General features: G+C 34.4%; 4 protein-coding genes, 1 long non-coding RNA gene, 1 other non-coding gene and 1 pseudogene across 13 annotated transcripts; 3 read left to right on the plus strand and 4 right to left on the minus strand.

Annotated features, from left to right (window-relative positions):
- Positions 1–122: 122 nt before the first annotated feature.
- Positions 123–9,472, plus strand: F26F2.7 (Protein TAPT1 homolog; the record flags this gene model as incomplete). Of its 4 annotated transcripts, none has more annotated exons than NM_001368486.2 (15): positions 123–199; positions 243–407; positions 505–580; positions 683–776; positions 1,207–1,309; positions 1,667–1,832; positions 1,963–2,074; positions 2,346–2,452; positions 3,807–4,190; positions 5,763–5,927; positions 6,812–6,917; positions 7,570–7,764; positions 8,244–8,326; positions 8,376–8,488; positions 8,957–9,472. In NM_001368486.2, the coding sequence occupies 15 exons, from the start codon at positions 174–176 to the stop codon at positions 9,204–9,206; spliced, it is 2,145 nt and encodes a 714-aa protein (NP_001355520.1). The 4 variants fall into 4 exon arrangements, with proteins under 4 accessions (NP_001355520.1, NP_507972.1, NP_001370996.1 ...); NM_075571.7 differs by having other exon boundaries at positions 129–199; positions 1,213–1,309; positions 8,957–9,466; NM_001383511.2 differs by lacking the exons at positions 123–199; positions 243–407; positions 505–580; ... (1 more) ...; positions 1,207–1,309; positions 1,667–1,832 and having other exon boundaries at positions 8,957–9,206.
- A 264-nt stretch (positions 9,473–9,736) lies between these two features.
- On the minus strand, positions 9,737–12,158 carry F26F2.15 (annotated as a pseudogene). The gene is made up of 3 exons: positions 12,062–12,158; positions 11,716–12,017; positions 9,737–9,991 (listed from the first exon to the last, which is right to left on the minus strand). Coding segments are annotated over exons 1-3 (654 nt in total).
- Positions 10,021–10,080, plus strand: F26F2.12. The gene has a single exon (NR_070294.1). It is a non-coding gene; the product is annotated as an Unclassified non-coding RNA F26F2.12 (non-coding RNA).
- Positions 12,159–12,394: 236 nt separating the features above from the next.
- F26F2.10 (C6 domain-containing protein) lies at positions 12,395–13,979 on the minus strand (the record flags this gene model as incomplete). Of its 2 annotated transcripts, NM_001270000.2 has the most annotated exons (5): positions 12,395–12,552; positions 13,250–13,338; positions 13,395–13,476; positions 13,526–13,578; positions 13,878–13,979. In NM_001270000.2, 5 exons carry the CDS (start codon positions 13,959–13,961, stop codon positions 12,501–12,503), a joined length of 360 nt encoding a protein of 119 aa, NP_001256929.1. The 2 variants fall into 2 exon arrangements, with proteins under 2 accessions (NP_001256929.1, NP_001256930.1); NM_001270001.1 differs by lacking the exons at positions 13,526–13,578; positions 13,878–13,979 and having other exon boundaries at positions 12,501–12,552; positions 13,395–13,472.
- Positions 13,980–14,547: 568 nt separating this feature from the next.
- F26F2.11 lies at positions 14,548–14,886 on the minus strand (the record flags this gene model as incomplete). Of its 3 annotated transcripts, NM_001383512.1 has the most annotated exons (3): positions 14,548–14,623; positions 14,690–14,724; positions 14,785–14,886. In NM_001383512.1, 2 exons carry the CDS (start codon positions 14,861–14,863, stop codon positions 14,690–14,692), a joined length of 114 nt encoding a protein of 37 aa, NP_001370893.1. The 3 variants fall into 3 exon arrangements, with proteins under 3 accessions (NP_001370893.1, NP_001256931.1, NP_001355441.1); NM_001270002.4 differs by lacking the exon at positions 14,690–14,724 and having other exon boundaries at positions 14,559–14,623; NM_001368489.1 differs by lacking the exon at positions 14,785–14,886 and having other exon boundaries at positions 14,559–14,623; positions 14,690–14,732.
- Positions 14,887–15,141: 255 nt separating this feature from the next.
- On the plus strand, positions 15,142–15,355 carry linc-170. Its single transcript, NR_102134.1, has 2 exons — positions 15,142–15,226; positions 15,269–15,355. It is a non-coding gene; the product is annotated as a long non-coding RNA linc-170 (long non-coding RNA).
- On the minus strand, positions 15,343–16,309 carry F46B3.1 (ShKT domain-containing protein; the record flags this gene model as incomplete). The annotated part of the gene is made up of 5 exons (NM_075572.3): positions 15,343–15,442; positions 15,487–15,606; positions 15,655–15,762; positions 16,033–16,143; positions 16,185–16,309. 5 exons carry the CDS (start codon positions 16,307–16,309, stop codon positions 15,346–15,348), a joined length of 561 nt encoding a protein of 186 aa, NP_507973.1. The 3' UTR covers positions 15,343–15,345.
- Between the last annotated feature and the right edge of the window lie 34 nt (positions 16,310–16,343).

The raw sequence follows: 16,343 nt of genomic DNA on the forward strand, positions 1-16,343 counted from the left end.
TCGAGACCCATCGATAAAATTTTGCTGTGCGCCTTTAATGTATACTGTAGAACATGTTTTTGTTTTTTTAAAATTAATGAGTATTTATTTTTATAACCCATTTTTCTTTCAAATTCATTGTTTTTCAGATAGCAAAATTAAAATAACGCATTTAAATTAATAATATAGTGCCAATGAACAATGTGCCATCAACATCGAGGTTTGAAATTAGAAAAAAACCGAAAAAAATCAAAATTTTACAGAGAAAACAGTCGAAATCCGAGCGAATCGTCTTCTAGCATCCAGGATCTATTAATAAATGTGGAAGCCAACGATTTGTCGAGTGTGGTGAATGAAGACGTGTCGATTACAATGTCGGCGCCGCCATCTCCAGCGACACCCAGAAAAATCGATTTTTCCGCGGAAATGTACGAATAGTTTATCGAAAATATTGTGAAAAATGTGAAAAATCATAAAATAATAATAGTAAAACTTACTTTTCCTAAAAAAATCGAAAAATTGCAGAGAAACTCCAAAATCGACGGGAATTCGGCGGAGGCTGACGCTGAAGGACTCAATTGGCAGTGATTTGGAAAACGATGTGCGTAAAAGCAAAAAACGTTGAAAAAATAGCCGAAAATTGCAGTTTTTTCGAATTCTCACACCAATTTATCCAAAAATTTCAATTTTTAACTGTTTTCAGCCGGAATCCACGCCTGCAATCCGAAAACCGTCTCGAATATCCTACGACGAGAGGCTAACAGTGATTTGTGACAGTCAGACGTCTTCACCGCTTCGTGAGTGCTAAAGATTGCTGAAAATCCACGAAAAATATGAAAAATCCTGGAAAAATTACATAAAAATCTTCAAAATCGTCTGAAAACTTGAAAAAACCCGTAAAAGTCGAAAATCAAAAGAAATTTCCAAAGTTTCCCTGAAGCGTACTTAAATTTCATTAAAATTGTGAAAAATTGCATTTTTTCACTAAAAATCCAAAAAAAAACACGAAAATTTGACGTAATTCAAAAAATACTCAAAAATGGAAATTTAGGAAAATTTCTAGAAATACAGAACAATTTTGAACATTTTCAAAAATTCAAAAAATTAAAAAAAAAAAAAAACTGAATAATTCTAAATAATTCGAAAAAGCCGTGAAAACTACCCAAAAACCAATAAAATTCGCTGAAAATCGAAAAAAAAAAATCCATCGAAAAACCTCCAAAAAAGTTGCAGAAACGCCATCGCCGTCCCAGGAACGTGATTCCGCTCCGTTTGCAGACGTTTTTCAGCCAAAGGGATTTTTCAGCTTCTTCTGGGAGGAACTAACAAGGTAAATTGATTTTTAAATTGTAAAAAGCGAAAAAAAATTTTTTAAAGCTTTTCCGCCAAAATTGGCATTTTTTTAAAATAGAAATTAAGTTAACACTTCATTTTTTGCAATTAAACACGCTATTTGACTTATTTCGAGAGAAAACTGAAAATTTTACGGAAAATCCAGTTTCACTTTTGTTGTCAATTTTTCACTTTTGTTGTCAATTTTTTCTGAAAATTGCTTGATTCAGCGATGTTAGATGTTTTTTTTGAAAAAATTTATCAAAAAAAAATTTTGTACATAAAAAAAACGATTTTGCACCAATTTTTAGTGAAAAACCGAACTTTCCGTCAAATTTAACAAAAAATTTTTCAGAGGCTACTCTCTTCACAACGATCATGCGAGATTCTCGGAAAAGCGGCGTAAAGTGTACGCTTTTCTACGAATTCCACTGGAATTGGAGCAATTTTTGACTTATGGGCTTCTACAATGTATCGATGCCTTCTTCTACTTGTTCACTTTCTTGCCATTACGATTTTTGGTAATAATTGTGTGGATTTTGCAGGGGAAAATTTGGAAAAATCGATTGAATTTTCAGTTTTTAGCGTAAAAATCGAAATTTTTCACGAAAAAATCAAATTTTTAGCTCTAAAATTCATTTTTCTTTCCAGATGTCAATATTCGGAGCTCTTCTACGCATAAAACGCTGGACATCGGCTGAAACTTGCGATTTTCTGAAAGTCGTCATTATTGTAGCCGCTTCTATGCTTATTCGGGAGATTGGTAGGCATTTTTTCGAAGTTTTTAGTGCAGAAATTGAAAAATGGAGTGAAAAATCACTTTTTACCATGAGAAAACATTAACTATAAAGTACGAAAATGTTTGAAAAATTCACGAAAACAGTACAATTTTAGCGAAAAATTTGATATTCCACTGGAAAATTATCAAATTAGAAAAAAAAAAATTCCGGAAAACCGAGAAAATTTTTTGCTTTTACTGGAAAATTAATTTGCAATTAAAAAAAATTTAAAAAATTCAAAAATTTCCTTTTCAGATTCATCATTTCTATACCATCAAGTTCGGAGTCAAGGAGTCATTAAATTGTACATTTTTTATAACATGTTGGAGGTTGCCGATCGGTTATTTAGCAGTTTGGGACAGGTAAAAGTTTGAAAAAATTATGAAAAAAAAAACGAATTTCAAATTTAAAATTGGAAATCTACGAGAAATCATGGAAAAATTCAGAAAAAAAAAGAAATTTTTTTTAAAACAAAATTCCCAAATTTTCAAAAAAAAATTGATTATTAAAAAGTCTTAAAAATCCGTTTTTTTTTCGAAATAACTCGTAAAATCGATCATTATTATTTTAGATTTAAAAATTCTGTTTTAATGTTTAATTGTCCACAAATATCCCGATTATTCAACAAAAACAAATTTTTTTTTCAGATTTTTTTAATTTAAAAAAGTTCAATTTTTAGACAAAAATTTATATTTTTCAGAAAAAAACCTTTTTTTTTCAGTAAAAATGAAGATTTTTAATTTCCAACTCGGAAAAACCATAATTATTATTTTTGCTTTGAAAATTCCGTTATTTTTTGTTTTCTGAGCTGATTCAATTTTATGAACACCAGCAAAAAAAAAGAAGAAAATTCCCTGTTTTTTGACCAAATATTTTCGGAATTTTTTTGGGAAGTCTCATTATGAAATCCGGTTGTTTGGGACTATTTAAGCAAAAAAGTGAGATATTACGATGTGAAAAATGTCGAAAAAATTGAAAATTCGAAAAAATTGTATTTTTTCACTGCAACTTTTTCCTCACGAGGGACGAGGAAAAGTGGTTTCTAGGCCATGGCGGAGGGGCCGACGTTTTTCACAGCTTTTTCCCGTTTTTTCTTATTAAAACTGATAAACAAATATTTTTTGCAGATGCCAAAACGATTTCCAAGTCAAAAAAAAAATGTATTCAGTGGGCAAGCAGCGGTGAAAGTGGTCAATGCAATATGATGGATTACGGAAATACAAAACCTAAACTTTTTTTGAAACATGATACATATGCTGCTTAGATGCTGAAACTACCTGATTTTCATAACGAGACCGCTGAAAAAGTTTTGAGGTTTTCAAAATTCAACTTTTTGTAAAATTCAACTTTTCTTGATATGAAAATCAGGTAGCTTCAGCATCTAAGCAGCATATGTATCATGTTTCAAAAAAAGTTTAGGTTTTGTATTCCCGTAATCCATCATATTACAATGCCCACTTTCACCGCTGCTTGCCCACTGAATACATGATTTTTTTACTTGGAAATTGTTTTAGCATCTGCAAAAAATATTTATTTATCAGTTTTAATAAGAAAAACGGGAAAAAGCTGTGAAAAACAAAAGAAAACAGGCGGAAAACAAAGCAAGATAAATGGCCGCTGAAACTTGTCGGCCCCTTGGCCATGGCCTAGAAACCACTTTTCCTCGTCTCTCGTGAGGAAAAAGTTGCAGTGTTTTTCACCGAAATTTTCTTCCAGGACATATTCGACGCTCTTCTATGGACTGCAAATTCTGAAAAACGCTTTTCCGTCGGCTATTTCATCCGAACGTGTGGCCATTTAATCGTTGCAATCCTCTACGCAACACTACACTCATTTCTCGTAATTCTACAAGCCACCACACTAAACGTTGCATTCAATTCACATAATCAAACTGTGTTGGCTATTATGATGAGCAATAATTTCGTTGAACTTAAAGGATCGGTTTTCAAGAAATTCGCAAAAGCAAATCTGTTTCAAATGGCGTGTAGTGATGTTCGAGAACGATTTCACATTTTTGCACTGCTTTTTGTGGTGATGATTCGGAATATGACGGCGGTCAATTGGAATATCGACTCTTTTACGGAAATGATTCCGGATATTGTAAGGGATTGCTTGAAAAACTAGAAAAATGAAAATTGAGAATTTTAGTGAATAACGCTAAGAAAAAGAGGCTGAGTCTAGGAAATTCACTAAAATTTGGCATTTATAATAACCGTATTGAGGAAAATCTTGAAGTTTTCATAAAACTGGGAGTTTAAAAATTTCCGGCAAATCGGCTGGCCGGAAAATAGCCGAAAATTTTCGGCAAATTGTGGTTTTGCTCTTTTTTTGCGAAATTTCAGAATTTTAATTTCAATCGGAAAAATTGTACGCTCCTTTTTGCCGAAATTGCCGGAATTGAAAATTTCGGCAAATCGGCAAGTTGCCGGAATTATTTTAAGGATTTTCTTAAAAGACCTTAAAAAAAGTGAAAATTGAGAATTTTAGTGAATAACGGCACTGAAAAGTATTTATTTATTAAAATAACCATAGTTAAGGAAAAAACTTGAAATTTTCACAAAATTGAGAACTTAAGTGAAAAAGCATTTAAAACAGAATTTTACAGAAAAAAAACTTGAAGAAAAAACTCAAAAATTTTATAAAATAAAAACATTTTTAAAAAAAGTGACCTAAGATGTTCTTCAATTCGAAGAATCGGCAAACGATTTTGTCCGGTAAATCGGCTAATTGCCGGAATCGAAAATTTCGGCAAATCGACAAATTGCCTGAATTGAAAATTTTCGGCAGTTTGGCAAATCTGCTAATTGCCGGAATTAAAAATTTCCGGCAAATCGGCTGGCCGGAAAATAGCCGAAAATTTTCGGCAAATTGTGGTTTTGCTCTTTTTTTTTGCGAAATTTCAGAATTTTAATTTCAATCGGAAAAATTGTACGCTCCTTTTTGCCGAAATTGCCGGAATTGAAAATTTTCAGCAAATCGGAAAACCCGCAAATTGCCGGAATTTAAAATTTTCGGCAAATCTGCAAATCGGAGATCTGCCGGAATCGAAATTTTCGGCAAATCGACAAATTGCCGGAATCGAAATTTTCGGCAAATCGACAAACTGCCGGAATTGAAAATTTTCGGCAGTTTGGCAAATCTGCTAATTGCCGGAATCGAAATTTTCGGCAAATCGACAAACTGCCGGAATTGAAAATTTTCGGCAGTTTGGCAAATCTGCTAATTTCCGGAATTAAAATTTCGGGCAAATCGACCAATCGTACGCATCCTATAAATGTTACTACAAATTCTAAGAAAATATCTAAAGAAAACGGGATTAAAATCCCTCTAAGCATTTCCGGCAATTCTGATATCTTATCTCTTGCAAAAGGCAAATCGGCAAACCGGCAATTTGCCGATAATGAAAGTTTCCGGCAAATCGGCCAACCGGCAATTTGCCGATTTGCCGAATTTGTCGACAAAAAAAAATGGCGGCAATTGCCGCCCATCCCTGCTAAGAATTAATAAAAACTGCCAAAACTGACTACAAACTACACGAAAAAATACAAAAATTAACTTTCTCACTTTTAAAAAATCGCATTCCACTCAAAAACTGCCCCTGGAAAATTAGGAAATTGTCCATTAAGTAGTTTCGTGTTCAACTTTTAAATAATTTAATTTCAATTTTTGCAGATAATGGTCGTCGGATGTGAGTATTTTGTAGATTGGCTTAAACACGCTTTCATCACAAAATTCAACGAAATCAACGCAGAAGTATATAAGGATTTTACGATAACCATCGCGTTTGACGTGATTCGTAGCCGTGATCAGAGTGCTTTTAGCGATTATTCCGATCAGGTACGGTAGTTTTTTGAAATTTCTGGCAAATCGACATATTGCCGGATTTGAACAATTTCTGCAAATCGGCAAATTGCCGGAATTTTCCATTTTCGGCAAAGCGGCAAATTGTCAGAATTGAAAATGTTCGGCAAATCGGCAATTTACCGGAATTGAACATTTCCAGCAAATCGGCAAATTAGCAAATTGCCGGAATTGAAATTTCCGGCAAATCGGCAAGCTGCCGGAATTGAACGTTACCGGCAAATCGGCAAGCTGCCGGAATTGAACGTTACCGGCAAATCGGCGAATTGCTGGTATTGAGCATTTCCGGCAAATCGGCGAATTGCCGGATTTTAACATTTCCGGCAAATCTGCGAATTGCCGGATTTGAACATTTCCGGCAAATCGATAAATTGCCGGAATTTTCCATTTTCGGCAAAGCGGCAAATTGTCAGAATTGAAAATGTTCGGCAAATCGGCAATTTACCGGAATTGAACATTTCCAGCAAATCGGCAAATCAGCAAATTGCCGGAATTGAAATTTCCGGCAAATCGGCAAATCGGCAACCTGCCGGAATTGAACGTTACCGGCAAATCGGCAAGCTGCCGGAATTGAACGTTACCGGCAAATCGGCGAATTGCTGGTATTGAGCATTTCCGGCAAATCGGCGAATTGCCGGAATTGAACGTTACCGGCAAATCGGCGAATTGCTGGATTTGAACATTTCCGGCAAATCGACAAATTGCCGGAATAGAACATTTTCGGCAAATCTGCGAATTGCCGGATTTGAAAATTTCCGGAAAATCTGCGAATTGCCGGAATTGAACATTTTCAGCAAAGCGGCAATTTGCCGGCATTGAACATTTGCCTAATCCACGTGAAAATTCATTTATTTTTTCAGGTCTCGAGACGAATGGGCTTCATTCCGATTCCGCTGTCGATCATGATTATTCGAGTGCTTAGTCAAACATTTACACTTGACAATTGGGGATCCTGCATCATTTTTGGTACGGTACCTGTGACGTCACAGATGGCCTATTGGAAAATTGGAAAAAATGGAAATTTCGAAAAATTAAATTTCAGAGTGGTTTTCAGAGAGACCACAGAAATCGTTAAAAAATAATTCGTAGAAATATAATTAATTCTGGAGAGTGTTGCCGTTTGGTAATTTCCGGCAAATCGACAACTTGCCGGTTTGTCGGTTTGCCGGAAATTTTAATTCCGGCAATTTGCCGATTTCCAAAAAATTTTCGATTCAGAAACAGTTAAATATGTACCCTTTTGATATTTGTTACCCGTTTTATTTCCGATTAAAATTGAAATTTCCAGAAAAAATATGCAAACCACAATTTGGCAAAAACTTCCAGCAAAGCTCCAAATTCGGCAGATCGGCAATTTGCCGGTTTGCCGACTTGCCAGAAATTTCAAACCCGGCAATTTGCCGATTTGCCGGAAGTTTCAATTATGGCAATTTGCCGATTTTCCGGAAATTCAGATTCCGGCAAGTTGCCGGTTTTTCGGAAATTTCAATTATGGCAATTTGCCGATTTGCCAGAAAAAATCGTTTGCAGAAAAATTCATAAAATTTGAATTTTTTTTTCGATTAAAAAACAAAAAAGTAAAAATACCCGAATTTTTTTCAAAAAATTTTTTTTTCAGGAATCGGCTGGCTTCTGGTGTTCGCCGTGAAAATCTGCAATGGAGTAGTAATGCTGGGTCAAGCTTGCCATCACGTCAAAAGATTCCGGGATATTCAGGCTCGCGCCGAATTTGAGCTATTTAGGAAGCGAATGGTGGAGAAAAAGAGCAAATCGGCGCCCAACTCGCCGCGCATGTCACTTATCGATTTTACAGGTTTTTTTTTTGATTTTTTAAAAGGGAAAATTAGATTTAGGCTGTATTTTAGTGAAAAAAAGAGAATTCGGGAAAAAATTCAAAAAATTCGATTCTTTAAGTTTTTTTTTTAATTCAAACAATTACTAGAAGAATAGTCAAATTTTCCAAAACTACAGTACTCCTACAGTACTCCTACAGTACCCCCCCCCCACTAACCCCAAAAAGATATATTTTCAGAAGACAATTAATCAATTTTTGCTAAACTACAGTAATCCTACAGTACTCCTACAGTACTCCTACAGTACCCTGACCATATCCTCCAACTAACCCTCAACCACTATCCCTTCAAAAGACAAAAACTCAATTTTTCCAAAACTACAGTAAACCTACAGTACCCCTACAGTAACCCCACACTAACCCTAAACCCATATCTCATCATAAGTCAAAACTTTGCGCACTACAAAGACTACACAGACTACAAACTCTGATATTTCCAGACGTTCTCCATCAACCGGCTGCTGGAAAAGGCTTCACCGTATCCGATATGCTGAGCCAATGGGAAGAGCTCCAGCCGAGCTTGGTAGAAATTTTTCCATTACACAATTTAATAAAATCTTGAAAAATTACAGCTTTCTTCGGAAATCCGGCGAAGCACGGACCGCGAGACGGCGGTTTCTCATTTGACGGCTAGAAGTGATGAACGAACGCCCCGAAGAGCTGTGAGCATGGCTCATATTCCGAGGTTAATTGAGTTACAGGAAAAAAATTGCCGGTTTGCCGGTTTGCCGGATATGTCCAATTCCGGCAATTTGCTGATTTGCTGGAAATTTCAATTCCGGCAAATTGCCGATTTGCCGGAAATTTCAATTCCGGCAATTTGCTGATTTGCCGATTTGCTGGAAATTTCAATTCCGGCAATGTGCCGATTTGCCGGATGTGTCCAATTCCGGCAATTTGCTAATTTGCCGATTTGCTGGAGATTTTCAATTCCGGCAAATTGCCGGCTTTTAGAAAACAATTTTCCCAGTAGTTTTGTTGAAATTTTCAAAAAGTGAAAAAAAAATCTTTGACATTTTCAGATTTTTCTAAAAATTTTGGAAACATTTGTTTTAAAAAATTGTTTTTTTCTACAATTTTCCAGCGAAAAAAATTTTCCCACAAAATTCCAGTTTTTTTCTGAAATTTTTCAAATAAAACCGTTTTTTTCCAGACGAGACCGCAGCGAACCACCACCGGCTCCATCCATGGACCAGGATCCGCAACTGGATACCGAGGACCCCGTCGTCACTGAAAACAACACAAACTCCAACTCAGAACAGGCGTCACCGGTCAAAAAGAAGACAACGGCGGCGCCCGTGACGTCATCGGCGTCCACGAACACAAATGCCACGTCATCGGATGAGCTGGCCGACGTCACCGCCTACAAGATGCCCGAGCAAGGAGTACAGAGAATTGAATAGTAGAGAAAATGTTTTTGCTGCTAACGCTTGTAATTTGACAACACGATCTGCTCAATTTCTGGAAATTTTGAATTTTCTGCGGTAAAAAAAAAGGAAAAGTGAGCAGAAAGTGTTGTTAATTTAGATTTTAGCGAGGAAATTTTCGAAATTTTCAACTTTTCCCGCCTTTTTCTGTTCAAATTTACGGGTCATCTTTTCCTGTCGGTTTTTCCTTTTTTCGGGATTTTTTTTATTGGTTGGACCAAATATAAACGATTATTTCTTACAAGAAGTGTATTTTTCACGAAATATATAAAAAAAATGTCAAGACCAATCAGCGTTTTGTCCCGCCCACTTTTTTACCAATCAGTTAAATTGTTCGAAGTTAGAAGGCACTGATTGGTGTGCGGGTGGCTTAAAGGAAATTCGAACAGGCACATTCGTCACAGTTGGGTTTTTTATGCTTCAACGATTTTTTTTTCGTTTTCCTGGATTTCCGACTATTTCGAGTATTTTAAAGCAAAAATTATAACGCTTTATGAAAATTCTTATTAACCTTTGGGGTGTAAAGGAAATGAGAGACTGTCCAGTTTGAGGGCGCCATCCATATATAATTTAACATAGTCTCTTGAAGGATTCGGTGTTCGATGCTTGAAAAATCCAAAGTAGGTTCGATTGACGTACAGTTGGAGACCAGGTTGAGTATTAACAATAGTTAAATTGAACCAAGCGCCCATTTTGAATGGGTATCCACGGCTGCGCTCTTCTCTCTGACGTCTGCCATTTTTAGTCGACGTGAAGACTGCCTGTATAAACAGGAGATGAATACCATGTTTCCTATATATATATATATATATATATATATATATATATATATATATATATATATATATATATATATATATATATATATATATATATATATATACATATATATATGTGGCGTTAGGACCCCCCTACAAAAAATGCGGGAATTTTTTGTCCACAAAAATGTGACGTCAGCACACTCTTAAAGGATGACTAACGGTTCAGACGATTTTCAACATATTGACCAAAAAAATATGTACATATATTGTATATATATATATATATATATTTAATTTAATTTAATTTATTTACGCTCGCGAGGAGACGTGGAAAAAGTTGAAGAAAAAAGAAAAATGTACACATACAATAGATCATAAATACAATACACTGAATAAGAGGGATATATATATATATATATAACCTATAGTCACGAGTTTTCATGAATTTATCATAAAAATTGATAGCACCCGACCAATATTTCGAAATTCTCGTTTTTTTCTGAGTTTTTATGAAAAAAAAAAGAAATTTTAAAAATGTGTTTAATTACACTTTTAATAAGAAATTGTTCTGATTTATAACTTTTCAGAAAAATTAAAATTTTGATTTTTACCAATTTTTCTCATTTTCAGACGCTTAAGCTCAACGAGAAGCTCACAAGCAATTTTTGTGTTCCACTTTTGGTCACCTGATTTGAATAATAGTTTTGCATAACTTTGTGAATTTTGAGCTGATTAGGGCAATTCAAACTCATTTTAAAGCATAATTTATGCGAAGATTTTGCCCTGTTTTCAACGCACAAGCTTATTTTAGGCTCATATCTGATCTGTCAACGGATAAATCTTTTCTACTGTTATCAAAGCATACACCTGACACATTTTGCTTACTATTTTAAGCATGCATTCACTGTGAAAAAATTTGATCAACCATATGCAGTTGACGAATCTCGCATTCTCAATTTGCAGTACATTCTCAAGTCTTTTTACGTTGAGTGAACTTTTGATTACAGTAGACGATTGAGCAAATTTTTTCTCAGTGGCTGCATGCTTAAAACAGTTAGCAAAATGTGTCAGGCATGTGCTTTGATAACTGTAGAAAATATTTATCAGTTGACAGCTCAGATATAGCTTCATAATAAGCTTGGACGTTGACAACAGGGCAAAAGCTTCGAATAAATTATGCTGTATAATGAGTTTGAGTTGTCCTATTCAGCTCAAAATTCACGAAGTTATGCAAAACTACTATTCAAATCAGGTGATAAAAGTTGAAATACAGAAGTTGTTCGTAAGCTTCTTCTTTGGCTCAAACGTCTGAAAATGAGAAAGATTAGTGAAAATCGAAAATTGAATTTTTCTGAAAAGTTATAAATCGGAACAATTTCTTATTAAAAGCATACTTTAAAATAATTTTGAATTTTATTTTTCCATAAAAACTCAGAAAAACGAGAATTTCGGTGATAATTCTCGAAAATCTCAGGGGGTCCTATAGCAGACGCGCGGCCTTATTTTTGAAATATTGGTCGGGTGCTCTCAATTTTTATGATAAATTCATGAAAACTCGGGACTACATGTTTTTTGACACCCTGATACTGAATACCATAATAGTTTTCGACGAAAAATTTGGAGTTTTTCAGTACTGCCAAAAATTAGGGGGGTCCTATAGCAAGCGCGCGCAATGTATATATATATATATATATATATATATATATTTGTAGTTATGTACTTACAACTCCTTCTTCCGGTTTACCAATAATTCTGAAAAGTTTGTCTCGGACGCCGTTTCGAGACGGTGCACCAATTAAATCGATGAGCCATTGTGATTTTTTCACTCCTGGTCTTGTAAATGCGTACACATTCATGCTTCTATCCATTATAAAATATCCCTCCCGAAAAACTCATGACTTTTTCATTTTAGGATCTTCGTTTGGGTCGTTAAAACCACTGTCCAAATCGTCATCATCATTATGAGAGCCTCCGTGATGATGATGATGATGATGATGCGAGCTTTTCCCACCACCATAATGGGAATCTGCTCATCAAATTTAGAACATACACAGATAGATTATGAATTACCTTCATGTGATTCACTACTGGATCCATGCTCAAATTTAATAGAGTCAGCTTGCCGATCATATAGACTGCAGCATAAAAATATGTAGAGGAGAATCATTCTTCTGCCTTCAAATGTTCCAAAAACTTGGTAATAAATATTGCGTTTTTTTCACAGTATTTATTATCAAGCAGAGAGATAAAAACTTTATTGCACATGTCCTTGTGACGCTTGCACAAAACTGCTAGCAACCAAACTTTTGAATTTTTTTGCAATGAATGAATACAGTTTGATAGAAAAGCGTTTACTATACGAGTTCTCGAGTTTCATGAAACATTTAATCACAAGCTACAAAAAAGACGGGCGTTATGTATTTTATTTATATTCATTGATAGATAGATAGACTGGAATCAAAACTATAATGATCGGCAGTAATAATAAGTTTTAAATAAGGGATTGGTGTTAAGATGTTGGCTCCGGCGTACATGTACACGATACGTGGTTGACATTATTTCTGAATATACATTAAAGTTCATAAACGTTCCTTTTCACTTAGTAAAACACAAGGGTTAGATTTTTCCAAAATTTTGATTGTGTATAATCTAATTAGTTTTGAACAAGGTGACGGTGACTATATAAAGGTGGAGTAGCGGCAGTTGAATTCTGTCTAAATACACGTATAATAATCCAAAACTACCGAATATCATTCTAAAACACTCCAAAAAATTTTAGATTTTTCATAATTTCCACGTTTTGGCAAATTGCCAAAATTTAAAAAAAACGAGCCGTTGAGGGAGTCCAAAGCAATGTCACATGTTTCGACCCCTTTTTAATACAAATAATTAAATTAAATTTAAAATTGAATTGCAGTACAAAAAATTTAGGAACATTTTTTTCGTAGACTTCCAAAATTATGAGTGATAAAAACCGAGTAACTGGCACTTTTTGACGGTAAATTAAAAATTTCTAAAAACGTTTTGAAAAGTTTCATTATGATATTCGGTCATTTTTGCAACATAGGAATAGTTTTTAACGTTTCTCCACTGGCGCAAATCAACATTATAAAATGGGTTAAAATATTGAGGTCCGGTACATACTACATAGTACCTTCACGAATATTTAACTTACAAAAAAAGGTTTGAAATATCTCTTATACTATGAATTTTCATTTGAAATTGTTTTTGGCACATTTTCGCCATTTTCAAGCTTACAGTGCCTCATCACCAATGTCGCTCCAGGTTCCGTCGTTATTACATTGTAGGTTGATGGATGATTTTTCGGTCAGGGGCTGTCCCATAATCTGTTACAAAAAACATTACCCGAAAACATTTATTAGAAGTGAGATAAATCCCCTACCGACAGTGTACAAGTCTGTCCTTGTTCCTGTTTACAAGTAATTTTGCTTGTTGAGCATCCATCAGCGTTAGTACCCATATCTCTGAAAATCAACGTTCAACGTACTAAACTTCTAAAATATTGCCACTTACGCTATCAGCTGTTCGTCCGAAGTTTCGGCAACACTAGAACATGCTTTGCATGGCTGAAAAATTTATTGGTCTAATTATAAAGAATATGACAAGGAAAAAGTGTTACGGTTATCTTTCTGACGGTGTATCTTTCTAGTTAAAATGAAGAGTCGGTTTTTACACTTAATGTTACGAAATTCAGTAAGATTTTGATTTTCAAAATCTTTAAAAATTGCAAATCAAACTTCCAAGATTCTATTGTTTTTTGTGAAAAAATTGTTTTTATATTCAATGTTTTGATTTCACCAAAATCATTAACTTTTAAATCGTTTGGTTTACCAAAAATAATGGATTTTAAAATATATTCGCTTACATTTTTTGGAGGCATTTTGACATCAGGAGCATTGGAGCATTGGACAACAGAAACGGTAAAGACAAAAATAATAAAAAGTTTCATTTTCATAAAAATGCGATGGAGTATTCAACATTTTCAACACTTAAATACTATGAAATACCGGTCTCATATCTTGTTTGCTAAATTAATTTTCAAATTGATTTGAAAGAGGACATGATACATTTTAATTTCGCGGATAGCTGCCGGAATTTCCATTTGAAAAGATCAACTGGGCATATTTTTTTGGGGTGGGGACACTCGCGAATAGACTTTGTTCAGATAAATTAGATATCTAACGCAAACTACATTGGTCAATGGAAATTCTGTTTTTTTATCTCTCCAGTTTTCGAAAAGTCGAAAAAATTCACATTTTTTGAGAAACCGAAAAATTGAAAAATCAACAAAATTGTTGGAAAAACTCCAAGTTTTCACTTTCCTGTTATTGATTCCGACAACTTTTGTTTTTTTTTCAAGTTTATGAATTTTTCAAAATCCACATAGTTTTGAAAAACCTATAGCTTCGTCGTATTTTCCTTACATTTTTCTCAGATTTTTTTCAACATCTTTCGGAGTTGTTCTACTTTTTTATGAACTTTAGATTTTTTGAAAAAATTTCTTAAATTTAAAAAAAATAAGCTGAAATTAAGAGAAATCGAATCTTTATTCATATTTAAAACTTTCGAGCATTCTTTCCAGATTCTTCATGTACTGTTGACGTTGTTTCACTGAAAATTTTCAATTTTTCTTCTAAAAATTCTGAAATTTTAAACAAAAAATTATTGTCAACTCACTTAGTCTCGGCCAAGTGCGAAGTCGTATTTTTGGACTCAACATAACGTGTTTTGAAATTGTATTTCTTTGATATATATAATTGAGACCAACGTACTTTTCTGAATATTTGAAGTGGAAACGAGAGAAACGAGCACTGTCGAAATGAGCAGCATGAGGAGAAGGAGAAATCTCATTTTGTCCGGCGATTGTTTCGGAATTATTGGGAAATAAATTTGAACCTGTTGATTTAAGTCAAAAGCAATGACTAGTTGGAACAAAGATGAAAAATAGACCACGTTTATTTTTAAAGCTTAAATTTCCTGTTAGAATTATTTTATTGAAAAGTACTCTTAAAAGTTATATTTTTTGATCTCCAAATTTCAAAAAAAAATCGTATATAAAAATTTCCGTGACCTTCAAAAATGCGAACGCAAATTACTTTTCCGAAATCACTTATTTCCAAACAAATGGACGTTATAATAGTTGAATTTTTCATATTTTTCGGTTTGTGCATGATCTGCACTTTTTGTTCTGTTTTTGGATACATCATTGTGGCTGTGAGTTGAAGCTAATTTTTAAGAAAATAAGAAAATTTTCAGAATTGTTGTATGTCAAGAGGTGGCATGTATCGACATTATTGAAGAATGCTCAATTTATTTTTATCATCAATAAATGTTTAGCACAATCGGCACGTCTTTCCACAAAGTCGCTTTTTGTCTTCTGGTTTGTAGGCTGGGCTGAAGCAAAATCCTTGTTTAGCCATTTCTGAGCATCTATAAACGATTTTTGAATGTAGGTCATTGTAGTTAATCTTCACCTTAACAAGGAATCCTTGCACTCAATTGTCGTTGTTAACGGAATTGGAGTGGTAGTACTAGTTGTAGTTGCTGGAGTAGTGACATTGCCGGTACAAAGACCACAGCTCAGTGGACACTTTCTGAAAAAAAAAACAGCAAAATTGTTAAACAAATAGATTTAGACTTACGTCTTGTGATATCGAGTGCATTGGTTGATTAACTTGTAGAGCGGACAGTTGTCCCATTGGTCCACGCAGATTGCTGGCGGACAGACATTGCAGGTTTTCGGGCAAATTCTGAAATACGGAATAGTTGCTGAAATTGTAGTCCGTATCTATTCACTATAATAACCATGTAGTAATTAGTATCTCTACAGTAATACTTTACGACTAGTACTAGATGATACTATGAAAGAATATATGTCATCACGGATCAAGATCGATTTTCTCCGACCTTGTAGTATATTGGCACACAACCAGACTTTGTAACTTTTGATGACACTTAAACTTCTAAGTATTATATATCAAACTGACGTTAATGTAGCACTACTGGCAAAGTAAACTCACTTCTGATACTGATCTGTTTCACATGGCGACATATCCAACTGACACTCATCATTCGTATCACTACATTCATTTGGATCCTTTTTACACAACCCGCAAGTGTACGGACATTGGCTGAAAATGATTTGTCACAAGAATAAAACTGAAAAACTTACGCTTTAGTGAACGAATCACCACATTGGTCTAGTCTCTGGTAGCATGTTATGTCATAGTCCACGCATTGATCGCAGCTTGCTAGGACAGAGACCCCGGCTAGAATGGTGATAATGAGGAGACGCATTTTTGAATGCTATGAGCTTTGAAATCAGAACAAC

Source organism: Caenorhabditis elegans, chromosome V, assembly GCF_000002985.6.
Source record: "Caenorhabditis elegans chromosome V".
NCBI classification, from domain to species: Eukaryota; Metazoa; Nematoda; class Chromadorea; order Rhabditida; family Rhabditidae; genus Caenorhabditis; species Caenorhabditis elegans.